We start from the raw sequence: 15,295 nt of genomic DNA, 5'->3' as shown, positions 1-15,295 counted from the left end.
TTTCCCCTTTTTTTTATTTTTTTGCCACTTTAAATCAGTTTTTGCTGCTTTTAGCCCATTTTGCCGCTACTTGTTGCTATGTTTTTTTTCCTATTTCTGCCATGTACAGTACTCTTCAGGAGTTTTAGGCATGTTTGGGCCGAAATTTGAGGCTGAAGTAAGGTGTGTAATGGCGAGTAAGCTCACCTGAGGGCCCCATCAGGCGGGAGGGAGGATTGACACAACCCAGGTCATGCTCTGGATGTCTTTGTACATTACCAAGGGCATGGGAAAATAATCTGATGGAAACAAAACAAAAACCACAACTTTAGGGCAAAGTTATGGATAGATGTGGCACTTAAAAATAGCCTAGGGTACTGTTGGGGCGGGTAGGAGGGTTGCCACACCCCCCTGGTTGTCGTGTATGTTCTAAGCACCTGAAAACTGTTGGTGGTTGCTGGGCATATTACCAGGGGTGCAAATGTCAGGACAAAAAAAATGCTGTTAAACTCGAACTTTGCTGCTGAGCAACACATGTACTTGTCAAATGTGTCGACACTGACTCTGGCCGCCCTCCCTCCTCTCTTCAGCCTGGGGTTGTGGAACATAAGGACCTGTAAAGAACTGTTAGCGCTCTACATGCCTAAAACTTCTGCACAGTACTGTGTATCCTGCTTTTTGCTATATGCAATTTTTCCCCCTTCTTTTTTGCCAATTTTTCACCCATTTAAATGCCTTTGCCCATTTTTGCCACCTCTTTGCTTCTTTTTGCCCATTTTAGTCACTATTCACTCATTTTTGGCCATATACTTGCCACTTTTTGACCATATTGCAACTACTTTTTGTTACCTTTTTCCCAGTTTTGCCAGGCATACACTGCCTTTTGTGGTTTGCAATTCTTTTTGCCCCTTTTTTGCCAGTTTTTGCCCCTATAAATGCCTTTTGCCCATTTTTGCCACCTTTTTGCTGCATTTTGCCCATTTTGGTCACTTTTCATTCATTTTCTTGCTACATATTTGTCACTTTTTGACAATTTGCTACCTGTAACTAATGTTTTTGTCACTTTTTACGCATTTTTGCCACTTTGCTCACGTTTTTGCCCATTTTTTGTCATTTTATGCCTATTTTCCCCTTTTTGCCCATTTTTACCACTTCTTGGCCCCTTTTGACCATTTTTGCCACCTCTAACTTATTTTAATTGCCACTTTAATCCTTTATCGCCACTTTTCACCACTTAGATTGCAGCTCTTGCAAAGATATATTTTCTTTTTTAACAATTTGGCTCCTTGATCGAGCAGGGTTGAGTAACACTACACTATAGGATGCAGGATACGTGGACCAGAATGATACAGGAAACCTGCTAAATTTCTTGCAGGAACCTTTAAAAAATAGAGCCAGGCAATACGTTAGCATGCATGTTCTGTTTGCTGCATCGCAGAGCAGGTTAGCGCATTCTTAAAGAAACTGAAACAGTCTGTTCTCTTATTAGCATCCCTTCCAGTTATAAATTGGAGTCATATGCGTTATAACATCTAACTCCAGTGAGAACTGCACTGTGTTTCAGTGTGTTTAGCTTCCACACTGCTCTGTGTACTCGCTGTTTGTCTCCCACCATTGCTACGCTCTCGCCGTTCATTCTCTGATGTCTCCTGGATTTGTGTCACTGTCAGGTTACAAAGTTTGTCACAGACAGGAAATGCTGTTTGAAACATAGCTTTCCTCTTCTCTTTGATTTTGTGTTTTGTCTCGAGTTCTCTGCTCAACTTGACTGGTGTTTTATCTTTGTTTTTACTTTGTTTTTTTCCTCCTCTTCCCTCCATTCCTGCCTCCTCTCAACTTCCTTTATTGTCCTCTTTTTTTCCACCCATATTCCACCCATGTTCCCTTTCCCTCAGAAGCTCAAAAGACAGAACCAGAGTCCGTCCCTGCAGACTCCTCGGCTGCACCGCCATCTGACCCGGCCCCCTCTGAGGTCACTGAATCTGCTGTGGACACACCTGCTGCTCAATCACAAGGTGATTAAACCTCAAAATCATGCACAAACAACACCTGGATTACAAGGGTCTGCAGCCATGTTAGTGACTCTGTGAAGCTGTACTTCAGACCAGTCAGCATCAGTTTGCTTGTTCTGATGTTAATGCTACTGTGATAAATATTTGTAATAATGTTAGAAATGATCAAAATTCTGACAGCCTCAGTATGAAATCACCTACAAAGCGTATTAATTATCAAATATTACACACACATTTATGAAATGGTGCTGCACAAATGAAAGATGTGTAATAGGTTGATAGAATACTTCAATAGAGGTAATGCAGAAACTTTTCTTTATTTCCTCTTGGACTGCAGACAAACCAGCCACCCCTCCCGCTGCAGCCGTCCTCAATGCCGACCAGAGCTCGTCTGAACCAGCTGCTCAGAAAGACGACGACCCAGCACCCACTGAGACCAACGATGCTCCGTCATCAGGAGAGGTGGAGTCCTCAGAGACGGCGTCATCAGGTGCGGTCCATATCAGTGACTTTGAGACAGTGACTTACAGCAGGAAGTTGTCTGTGCACTGTTAACATCCTCTCTCACTGCAGTCTTTTATTTTGGTGGTTGTCCCAGTTTTTTTTATCCTTTTCTTTTGTTTATTTCTTTTTATGTGTGAATTAATGTTAGTGGGAGCTGTTTGTTGGCATGGCAGATCCAAAAGCTAAATTCACACACAAGCTCAGCATTTTGCCTTGCTTCTGGATCTAACACAAGCCTACCACAGTGTCTGTTCCTCCTCCAACCAATCAGGACTCCTCTTTCTCTTTGAAACTCCTCCTGGCTGTCTCCCTGCTCTTCCTGTGATGGACTGAAATACTAACTCTCACCTCCTGTGATGATCTGTGTTGTTTTTGCTCCCTGCGTGGTATAAACTGCCCCTGTCCTTCCTGCTGTTTACATGATTATTCCCTTTTTGTTTGTTTTCATCTTCTCGTGGCTGTGATGAAAGTTTTACAGCTCTGCACGGCACGCTACCCACATTCTCAAACATGGGTGTAAAGTCTCTCTTTCGCACTCCTTTAATTCTCCTGGTGTCGCCTCACGTTTCTTAAACAAATGATAAACCGATTACTGATCAAGAGAGAGAAAGAGAGTCTCTGTAATGTGCTGCATGTTTCTGTATTCATTCATGGCATCCTAGAAACCGAAATATTTACCAAAGCCAAACCAGACCAAACAACCAAAATAACCTACTTTATGGCTGGGCAATGTGGACCAATAATCATATCTTGATATATTAAGCTCAATGATGATGCATAACATGTATCTGATATATCCTGATATATTGTAGTAGGGATGTATAGTACCGGATTTTCCCAATATGCCAGTTTTTACAAATTAATTTGAGTTGAGACTACCATTGATTAAGATGTATAAAAGTAACTCAGATGTTAAACTTCAGTGCTTAAATCACACTTTTTAGTCTATCCCAGCTGTCATAGGGCGAGAGGCGGGGCACACCCTGGACTGGTCGCCAGTCAATCACAGGGCTGACATATAGAGACAGACAACTAGGCACACTCACATTCACACCTACGGCCAATTTAGAGTCACCGCTTAACCTAATGAGCATGTTTTTGGTGGTGGGAGGAAACTGGAGTACCTGACAATATGCAAACTCCACACAGAAAGGCCCTGACCAGCAAGTGAACGAGGATCCTTCTTGCTGTGAGGCAACAGCGCCAACTCAGTTGGTCCTGGCTAAAGCTAAACAAACGTATCGATACATGTGAAGGACACCAACAGCTGATATATCAGTTGGCAAGGTCAGCAGAATTTTTCACATCTGCTGATTCCAGTGACTTTTGAAGCTAATCTTCCAATACTTATATCGTACCGATGAAATTGCACATCCCTATTGACAAATACTTTTCACAATACCAGAATTATAAATTTTGACTCCAGTAAAAAAAAAAAAAAAAAAAAAGAAAAAAGAAAAACAAATCAAATTAAAACTATTTGATACCATGGCAACAAAATTCAAAGTCCTACACAGTCAATATTGGACAATTCCTCAATATATTGATGTTATCAAAATGTTTTTAACACTATGTGTTTCAATGATGAAATCTCCATTATTTAAATGATCAGTGATATCAAAAGTACTGAAAGGTGAAGATCTTCAGCCGTGTTTTAAACCCAGAACAGCGAGCACTGTCTAAATAATAAGAGGGTTGAAGTGGTGAGGGAAAAGCATACATTATGCAGTGGTTTTTGTGCAATTTTTTGATCATAAAAATAACAATACATTTTTCAATATTGTGTGTCTAGGACCTGTTTTTGTTGTTGTATACATATATCTTATTCTGTTGCTATTAAAAATGAAATGCTTCATAAATACAGTCAATTAAATGATAAAATAATAGCTGGTCATCAATAAGCATGTAAGTGCAGGGCTATTCAATTTCAAATTCAACCACGCTAAATTTTAGAATCAAGAAATGTTTCTGGGCCAGACATGTTTGGCGCCCTGTAAGAGGCTGGTAATATCAAATTTCAAAGCAATACAGATCAATTTGATGAAAAATATGTACTTTTTATTCATAGTCTCCTTTTTAAATTTTGCAACATGACAAAAGCACATGAAAAAAGTGCATGAAAACACAACAACAGCGCTGTATTTGAACATAACCTGAGGTAGTAGAAATGTTTCTTTCATTTGAATAAAAATAAAATAAATACAATGAAAAATAAAATGAAATTCTGGAAATAATTTTGGTCACATCTTACAGTGCATTAAAAACTAAATTTGCACAGTTGTAGCTACAGTTGAAAAGGAAATGTTTTATACTCTTTATTTTGGGGCTACTTCTGTCAGCATCGCTAGCCACGCTTCAAAACGGCACTGTGCATTGTAGGTAGACTGTTGCTAGGCTACATGGAGTGTTACATTCACGGTCTGATATACTGTAGGAATTCATGAAAACTTGTGAAACAGGTTGCCCTCTGCATCTCTGGCATGACCACAGGCTGGACCTTTTGGGGGTTGGGTCTGGGCTGCATGTGGACCCCGGGCCACTAATTGAACAGGCCTTTGTTAGTAGATCTTCATTACTGATGCTGATATTTTCGGCATGATGTCTGTATAAAAAAAATGTCTGCTGATATTTACTACCAATTTTATCTGCTGTACATATCTGATGAGCAGCACACCACAGCAGATCTGTGTGCGATGCATTTGTCTTTCATAAAATTAGTGTGTACTCAAGTACTGAAATTACTGTAAAATCCTGTCCCTCATCTGAACTATATATCGATGTAAACAACATTGTCTAACACTATATCTTGTTTGAAAATACGATATGTCTTAAACTCGATATAATGCCCAGCCCTACCTCACATTCTGTTTTAATGTCATCACTTGGAGCTCCATAAGATACGACTGTATCTGGGTCTCTGGCATTCATCCCAGGAGATAAACCTGTTATGTTTAGGACTCAAAAGAGATAGCTGCTAATATGTGTTCACTGGCAACAATCACCTTTCGGATGTCCTGAATCTGGACTGAAGATGGTGCACAGATTGAGAGGGCAATGCCTCCGCCAACACAAAAGATGACACGTTTCTGAGCCGAGCCAGCGGGGACTTTAAGATCTATTAACAAATCAGGACCCGTGGTTATCGAGTGTCTCAGAGGGGGAAATCAGGCCAAAGAGTGACGCATGTTTGGTCCCAGTTAAAAGATCGGCAGTCAAATTTTTTTAGCATCTTTTTAACTCCAGACTCCAGGAAGACTCCTAACCTTCTGCATATGTCCTGTCACACATATTATTTTTAAGAGGAGAGCTGTTCAGGGTAAAAATGGTGACAACAAGCCTCATACAAGACTCTTTGGATGAAAGGTAAAATAGTAATAGAGACAAAGTGTCAGAGGTGCAGTCATGGAAACAGGCTGTGCAGAAGCTTCAGGTTCAAATAATTTTACTAAAGGTTGTTTTAAAGACCTAAACAACAATGAGTGATTATTCTGTTAGCAATTTTCTTCCAATATTTACAGCATTTATTTTGGTTTCAAAAATCTTCTATGTCAGCTGTGTATATCGCCCGTATGAACATATCAGTTAGTGGAGGTAAAGGCTGGACCGACAGACCTACGTCAGCCAAAGTCTTTGCCTTTATCACCAGTCCTTACACTTTAAAATCTGTTTTAAGGACATAAATTTGTTTATTTTTCACTCTCAAACTTTTAGTTTCTTAGACTGAAGTGTTTGGTCTGAACTACACTTAAATATGGATATTGATATCAGTATCAGCTAAAATTAATCTGTAAATATCAGCATATCGGATAAGGCAGAAATCCACTGTAATGTATCCCTACTTTTACTGTTTCATCAGGAAAAAGAAGTAACCTGTTGGACAAACTCTCATCTGTGTTCATAGTCATGGTGATCCCAGAAGGCATTGTGGGTAGCATGCTTATGCATTAGGGTGGTGAGTTTGGGTGATTGAACTTTTGAGCAATGGCATCCACAATAACAGATTAGCCTCATTGCAGTTATAATAATTAAGGCTGAACAACTTGGGAAAATAATTGGATTGCGATTTTTTTTTTTTTTTGCCCAAAATTGCGATTGCAGTTTAATATGTGATTATTTCTTTAGTTCCTCATCTCATGCATATTATAATAAAAAACAAGCAATAATTCAGTCTATACTATAACCAACACAATATTAGATAAAACTAGGGCCAAACAATTAAAAAAAATCTAATTGTGGTGATTTTTTACTCATTTTGCAAATTGGATATGAACTGTTTTATCAAAGGGAATGAAATTCTGTATATAATTCTCATACTTAATAAGAAAAACGTACAAAATTTAAGAAAATTTGGGTTTTTTTGTACACTATTCTAAAAATACGGCAATAGAATGATTGCATGATATGTAATGCATAACATCTCTGCTGCAACAAAAGTATTAAACTGGTATTTTGACACAAATTTCAGGTTAAAGAAATGTTGCGCCTTCTGCGATTTGAAAATTGCAGCAGGCAATATTGCAATTTAATCTAATTTGTGATTAATTGCCCAGCCCTAATAGTCGTTAAGAATTTATTTTCTTGCTCTAAAAAGTTTTGGAAATATTTGAGATTATGTAAGACCTTAACTAAAAATATAAAACATAGGAGTAGTCATTTTTACTTAATATCAGTATTTTTCCCCAGAAGTTCTGTAGTGGCTTTAATTAGCCGACAGATGTTATATTGTGATGTGTTTGAGGTCAACTCAGTAAATTACTATTAGAAAAATGTCAGTAAAATGTCATGATGTGTTCAAATGCGACAAAAAAATCTGTTTTTGATACACAGCTTGAATAAATACAACTGTGAAGATGAGGAGGGTTTTATTTCAGAATTCTAAAGTGAACTGAACAGATTGAATCATGACTTTCAAACTCAAGCTCGACTCAGCTTCTGCTAACCTGTATAGGAGTTTTGTCTTTTAGACAACAGAAAAGATTGATACTAATATTGATGAGCACTTGGATCAAAAAAGGAGTATCAAGAAGGATATCAAAAATAGCAATGAAAAATCAGCAATCCCTATCCCTAACAACAGACATTCAGAGGCCTTCCCTCCTCTGACTATTAGGGCTGAACGACTGGCAAAATAATTTATTTGCATGTCTTAAGTTCTTCTGCTAATGTATTTTCCATCAAACACACAAGCAATTAATCATTCTGTATTATATCCAACACAAGATTCAAGTAAGGCTGAACAATTTTGAAAAAAATTCTAATGTTAATTATTTTGACTCGTATTGCAAATTCAGTATGAATAGTTGCGTTGAAGAGTGATGATTTTTATGTTACATTTAATAAGAAAAACACAATAATGAAAAAAGTAGGCTTTTTCTAGCCTATTCTAGTGTAGAATCTCTGCTGCAGTAAAAGTTTAAACTGGTATTTTGCCACAAACTTAAGGTTAAAGAAATATTGCACCTTCTGCGATTTGAAAATTGCAGCAGGCTATATTGCGGTTTCATCTAATTTTCCATTAATTTCCCAGCCCTATTGAGTGTCCCTTATAACTTTGTGTAAACCTTCTTTATTTGTCCTACACACAGTGTGGTTTAGAGACTTGGTAAGATATTTTTATCACCTGTTAAGACCTGTTTATTTCTGACCTGCAATTTAAAAAAAATCTTCTTTAAATGTTGACAGATAAAGATCAGCTTTGATATAAAGCCATGAAATGTCTTCTGGTTTGTCATGGCTCCCTCAGAGCCAGCAGAGGTAGCTGCCCCCTCATGAAATGTGGCTGTGTGCTGCGTCACATCAGCAGCGCAGAGAGTTTCCTGTTTCTGTTTGCCATGAATGAAACCTTCAATCTGCTTCCTGCTGCTGACTTTTATCGTGTTTGTGTTTTATTTTTTCTGTGTTTGAATGAGGAGTCTTAATTGCTGCAACAAGAGATGTAAACACTTTTGAATACATCACAAAGGAGTGAAAACCAGCCATGAAACACTCACCAGATGTAGTTTATAGACCAGTGATACTCAATGTGTGGCTCTGGAGCCACATGTGGCTCTTGATTGTCTTAATTTTAAATATTCCCCAGAAATCCTTGAAAAAAAGGAACATTTTTTGCCCTTTTTCACCATTTTTTGGCCACTTTTCGCCCATTTAAGCTACCTTTTGTCATTAAATACCACTTTTTTCCTACTTTTTGCCCATTTTTGTCTCCTCTTTTTGCCACTGTTATCCCATTTTTTCCTTTTTTCACAATTTTTTTTTGCCATTTTTCGCCCCTATAAGAGCCCTTTTGCCATTAAATACCACTAGTTTCCTATTTTTTTTTGCCTATTTTTGCCACTTCTTTTAGCCACTTTTATCCCATTTCACCCTTTTCCCATTTATGCATCCCTTTTCCATTAAATACCACTTGTTTCCTATTTTTTGCCCATATTTGCCACTCTTAACTGCTTTTTGCTCATTTTAGTCACTTTTGACTCTTTTTTTTGCCTTGTTTATGCCACTTTTGGACCATTTGTTGCCACCTGTAGCTCATTTTTTAGTAACTTCTCACCAATTTTTGCTACTTTCTGACTTTCTCCCCATTTTGCTGCTTTTTGACCATTTTTGCCATCTTTAACTAACTTTTATTGTTACTTCAAGCTGTATTTGCCACTTTTCACCACTTGGATTGTGGCTCTTGCAAAGGTATTTTTCAGTAATTTGGCTCTTTGGTCGAGCAGGGTTGAGTAACACTGCTATAGACATTTAACTAACTCATTGGAACTCACAAATTTCCCCCAAAGATACTAAAGATGTGTATTTGAACTTTTTATTTCATTTTGTCCATAAATTCTCAGATGTTGGAGATTTTATGGATGTATTTCTGGATCTTTTTTAATTGAGTATTTTTTTTTAATCTTTGCTTTGTACCTGTTTGAGTTTGGCTGCTTTTCATCTCCCTGATGATTCTTCTAATGGATGTGAAGTTGTTTGTTTTGATGTTGTTCAGTCGAAAAGAGCATTTCCTGCCAATGAAACCATGTAATATGATCACTCTGTGAACATTTTGATCCAAAGCACCTCGTTGTACCGTGAATCATTAGTGTGCACATCGCCATGGGAGCCAGCTGAGGGGGAAAGAACCACTAACAGCGGTCAGAAGCTGTGTTTTGGTCTCTTCATTGAGCTGCAACAACATGATCCATGTTTAATTTGAGCAGACTGCGGTTTTAAAGTGAGCTGAGTGTACTGACCACAGACGTGATGAGGGTCTTCTCCTCATATGAGCACTCAGTCTGTGGCTGCGCTGTTATCGCTGCAGCTGATGGAGAAGTTTAGCTCTGAAAAACATTTCAAACCATCAGGCTCCTTGGTTTGCTGTAGAAACAAACTTAGCTCTAGACTTTAACTTGATAGGCAGTAAATTTATTCTACATTTTCTTCTTTCTGGAGTTCAGGAGTGTAAATGTAAAGAAGATTATTGTTGGTTTTCTCTGGTGTAAAATCCCCTTGGATAATATTTACAGCAGATAAATCACATGCGATGAAGAGCAGAAGTCAGATGAGATCATGTGGGCTTTCTGTGTGTTGTTGATGTGTGTTGGTGTCAGGGTGGAGACCAGCAAGCCAGGGAAATCAGAGACACAATTAAGTTTTTAAAAGGTTTTTCAGAGGAAATGAGGCGCAGCCGGATGGACAGATGATACAGCTGACAGAGAGAGAGAGAGAGAGAGCGTTTGTAGTTTGATTAAATTAAATCTGGAGATGTTTCTGAGACTCTGCAGAGAATTATCTGACTGTGAGGAGATGGATGACACAAATCAGTCAAGTATAAAGAAACACCCACATTTAAAAATAAAAAAACACATGAAAACCATTCTTATAGTCCTTACAAAAAGCTTCAAGTGAAAAAACTCTGCTCATGTGGTGCTGTGCTCTTCTCATGTCTCACTGAAATAAGCATTTTCCAGTCTTTATGTTAATGTTATTTTATTCGCTGAGGAAGAAGGCATCAATTTCACCTCTGATTATTATGGGAAATTTCAAAATTTTAAAAATCAAGCACAGTCATGGACAAAAGTACTGGCACCCCTGGAATTCTTCCAGAAATTGTTGCAATTAAAAATGTTTTTGGTATCCACCTTATTCCTGGGGCCACTACTGTAAATCTGAATATGGGTGAAACTTCTGGTGCTTAAGCGAAAGTACATTAAATACGTGTATTTTAATACAGCAGCTGATAGATGCTAACTACGAATGACAGCTATTTTGATAGGAATTTACCTCAAGTTTGTAAATGTTTACATATTTTTGTAATCACATGTTCACATTGTTTGTATTGTAAGGTGTAAATAAGGTGGATACCACATTATTCCTGGGGGGGTCTACTGTAGCTATGAATGTGGGTGGAACATCCCGTACTGTAACAATAATAGCAAAACACGATTCTTCCAAGGGCTTACCAAAGTAATTTAGATTCAGCGGTAGTTGTTCTGAAATAAAAAGTTGCTGAAATAATAACTGCTTAATTTTTGTTAAATCAGTAAAGTTACATGAGCTGAAAGATTTGAATTATATTTTACTGTAATGCTCGTTACCTGTTGCTTAGTTCATAGTACTAATTACGTGACAAAGTTAAATGTATGTCTTTAACAACAGTGTTTTAAACATGCTGTTCACTGTTTAAGTGCATTTGGGATGTAATTCTGTCAGTATGAATTTATTATTAATTCTAAACTTGACACTTACCAAAATGAAGAGAATATAACTTGAGTCATGGATGGTTTTATCAATATAATTCCCACATTTTAAGAGGGATTAGTTGGTGGAATAACAATTTCAGGAACCCCACAAACTAGAAATCTGAGGGGGTGCCCAAAATCATATAACAAAACGTGATTGTCTATTACTATACTGATATGAAGCTAATAAAGTTTATTGAATATGCGAAGTAATGTCGTCACTTTGTACTCTTTAGTAGAGGGCAGAGAAATAATATTCCTATCCCATTTGAGGTGAAGCAGACGAGTGTTATATATTTTAATGTCCAAATTGCTCAAATAATCATGTTTCACATCTCGTTTCTATGCAAAGTCCCATTTAGATAGAAGGACTGGAAGTTCAACCATAATTCACACAAAGAATTATGGGGGCTAGGAATAAGGTGGATACACGTTTATTTCATTTATGTGCATTGGAACAACACACAAAAGCAGAAGAAAAAAGCCAAAATTGTCATAATTTTACACAAAACTCAAAAAATGGGCTGGACAAAATTGTTGGCAGCCTCTTTGGCTGCACACCCTTGGGGAAAAAAATAACTGAAAACAATGGCTTCCTATAACCATCAACAAGCTTCTTACACCTCTCCACTGGGATTTTGGACCACTCTCCTTTTGCAAACTGCTCCAAATCTCTCAGATTTGAAGGATGCCTTCTTGCACTAGCAATTTTGAGATCTCTCCATAGGTGTTCAATGGGATTTAGATCCAGACTCATTGCTGGCCACTTCAGAACTCTCCAGCGCTTTGTCTCCGTAAGTTAGGGCGTAATTACTTACTAGTTAGATTGCACTCCATTTACTGATGCTTGTAGTCTTCAGCCACTCCTTTACCATCAGTCATTTCACACTCTCGCTCCTGATTCCCTGCTCTATCCACTGTCCTGCCCTAACCCCAACAATGGTTAGAAGTCCAAAAGTAAATCTCAAAAAAACACCAAATAAGGATGTCAAAATGTTTGATACTTCTTGCTTTTAATACCATGAAATCTTAAATATTTTATTTAGAGTGACAACACTAAAACTTTTCAAGGTTGGAGAACCTGAAATTTATTTTTTTCAGGATTTTGTAATAAAAATATGTAGCCCTGGCCCGTCCACAATCACCTCAAGTACCAGAAAAATCCATTCCCTCCCTCCCTCTCTTTCTCCACCTTTCAGGAAACGTGTGCTGAAACAAGCCGTTCTCAGATTTTCCCCTCATGACCTCATGTGGGGAGTTAGCGCCGCCCCCAGGTTCGGTTGGCCCTCCCCTCTTGGAAGAAAGTTCCGCCCTCATCTCCTGATCTTCCTCTCAGCTGCCAGCTGAGATGCTGGACAGTTCAGTGGGTTACCCTGCAGACTTTGGTCTGGGAGATTGATGGTTCCCCCCAGTCAGGTCCTTTGCTTTGTATAAAAGCATTGGTAACATTGTTACATCAGGAGTGCCATGTCCATTTCCTGAGAGGGATGTGGTCAGGGGCAGAGTCAGGCAGATCAGTAAGATTTAAAGCCATAGACACAGAAAAAGTTCATTCTGAGAACGGCTGAAACAGAGGGCGTTTTAGACATGCAAAAATGCTATACTAGAGTGTTTTTTCAGCAACAAACTTCTCTGAGACCTCTGAGAACAATATAAACTTGTCTTAAAAGGGTATAATATGTCCCCTTTAAGATTTTCAGGCTATGTTGCAACATGTGATTGCACAGAAGCAAAAAAAAAAAAAAAAAATGCATCCAAGCTAAAGGAGGCAATTATCTCCAGTGATGCTCATTGAATAAAAGTTTGCTACAAAATAGGCTTGGGAAATATGGCCAAAATATCATATCACAGTATTTTTTGCCCTTTGCGATAACAGCTTTATATCCTGGTATTGCAAAACTGAAAGAGATAATATATTTAAATGCATATTCATGGGTTACAAACCTCTTCTTCCCCTAAAACCTGTGATGCATACTAAATGGTTAAAATGACATCCGTTCGGTAATGGTCCATGAACCGGGGCTGCAGTCCTGCAACCTGCAGCTCCTTTCTCAGATGTCGGCCCCCCCCCTCTGCCCGCTTTCCTGTCCGAATAAAGACTACGAGACTAAAAACAATAGAAAGCACAATAAAGCCAACAGCTGCTGAAAGTGAGTTTTAAAAAAAGTGAAAAAGAGGACACTGAGATGAGGTTTGTTGTGACGTAAAGATCATGAAACTGTTTGTGTAGCTGGTTTAGATGAAGTCTTTTTGCTGCTGTATGATCGAATATTGATTTTGAGTCACTCATATCTACATGTGATTGCTCTGAGCAGCCGAGGAGCCGAATGTGCAGAGCGTTAAAGCCGCTACAGCCACACAGAGTGTTTCCCCCGGGGCTGCTCGCCAAAGAAATGTGCACACTTAGGCTACCGTGAAGTGCTTTGGATAAAAGCATTAAACACAAAGACACACAAACACAGGCACCACCACATCCTCTGTGTTTGTATCAACAGGCTGAAGCTGCTGGGAAACAAAAGACTCTTCTGAGGACAACAGAGAGAGGAGACGTACAAAGAGACACCACTCACCCCTACAGCAACCATCACACATCAAAACAGACAGAAAGAAACGGCAGACACGAGGAGGAGGAAGAGGAGAGACAGCAAAGCCATCACAGACTGTGGACCGCTCTTTGTCTATGAGCTGTTTTAACTCTGGTGGATCAGGGCATCTGGATATTTCACCCTTTTTGTCTCACTTTGTAGAGTTTCCAGATGTGAAGGGTAACTGTGTGTTACTGGTTTTCAGTATGGAAACATTTCAACATGTTTGTTCTCAGTGGAGGTTTCCAGTTTTTAACCCATCAGATTTATCTGGAACAAAACAACACATGCCGGCAACTACAGAAGATAATTTTAGACTTTACGCATGAGAAAAATCACTTTTACACCCTCAGAGCCTCAATAAAGTCGGCAACAACCTCCGGATTTTAGTTTTAAGTGAAAATTTTAAGTTTATGAACTGACCTCTTGGGGTCTCACAGATGAAATAAGCTTGTATTATAGATGATAACAGCAGCCTGCACTCAGCGCTGAATCCTGTCTCCTTAAAAGCCCTTTCCCCACAGATGACCAAATCTAGCCAACGCCTAAGGTGGTGGTGTGTGCGAAGTTGGTTTGCAAATCTACCAAGAAGAAATACAAAAGTCCAACCAAGCAACAAAGAATGTTTTAGTATTTTAAGACATTAACAATGACCCTCTTCATATTTCTATATCTACCATGCAGCTCAGAGGATGAAATGCGTCTATGCTGCACAGATTTGATGGTTTTTGAGGAGCCTGGGGGCATTCAGCATTGCCTTTACAGCTCCATTCACTGACATGTACCCAGTTCTCAGGCGTGCTTGTGTTCATATCTCTCTTATACCTTGCCTGTACCAATGTTGGTCTTTGACCCAGAAGTGTTCAGGATCATCCACCCAATGACCTGGGAAAGCCAATGGATTGGCCAGATTTCATGCCTACCATCATCTTTCAAAGTTCAAGCTGAAACATTTGTCCTCTGTTAGAGAATGACCAGACCAATCAGTGACATTTGAATAGAATGAGGCGGTAGCTTTGAGTGTGGCTAAACTGAAACAACTTGAAGCCTGTAAACCATGGGTATCAAACTCTATCACAGCCAGGGCCTGATTCACCTGATTCTGGATTCAGGTCTAACCTGAGGGCCTAATAGGGTCATCTTTTCAACCATAAACTGTCAACCCTATTTTACCAGTAATAGAATATGAAAAAAAAACTAAGCAAAGATGATAAATGATTTTGAGGTTAAAAAAGTAAAAAAGATATGTTTAAAGGCTCATAATCTGAGAAAAGTAAATTTATTAGTTCAAAAGGTCCAAACATGAAATTGAAATGGAAAAATCATGTTTTTTTAAAGGCAATTTATTAGAAAAAAGTCAAAATCATGAGTTTAAAGGGTCAGAATATTGAATGAAATTCATCATGAAATTAAAAGTCAAAATATGATTAAAAATTTTCAAATTGTGAGTCTAAAAGGTCAAACTATGGGATTATGAAGACAAAGTAAGGAGTTGAAA

The 15,295-nt window shown here is 38.5% G+C and overlaps 1 protein-coding gene across 3 annotated transcripts in view; it reads left to right on the top strand.

The window, feature by feature from the left end:
- ccdc9 (coiled-coil domain containing 9) overlaps positions 1 to 15,016 on the top strand; it is a 48,094-nt gene extending 33,078 nt beyond the window's left edge. For 2 of the 3 annotated variants that reach the window (XM_041808810.1, XM_041808825.1), the window contains 3 exons: positions 1,875 to 1,994; positions 2,329 to 2,481; positions 13,708 to 15,016. In XM_041808810.1, coding sequence (XP_041664744.1) covers positions 1,875 to 1,994; positions 2,329 to 2,481; positions 13,708 to 13,712 — 278 coding nt within the window. In that variant the 3' untranslated portion in view covers positions 13,713 to 15,016. The remainder of the gene's footprint in view (positions 1 to 1,874; positions 1,995 to 2,328; positions 2,482 to 13,707) is intronic. The other variant, XM_041808817.1, reaches the window with a different exon arrangement.
- Positions 15,017 to 15,295: the final 279 nt, after the last annotated feature.

This window comes from Cheilinus undulatus, linkage group 2 (assembly GCF_018320785.1).
Source record: "Cheilinus undulatus linkage group 2, ASM1832078v1, whole genome shotgun sequence".
Lineage (NCBI taxonomy): Eukaryota > Metazoa > Chordata > Actinopteri > Labriformes > Labridae > Cheilinus > Cheilinus undulatus.
Note: the sequence above shows the minus strand (reverse complement) of the source record. Positions and strands in the feature narration are given on the sequence as shown.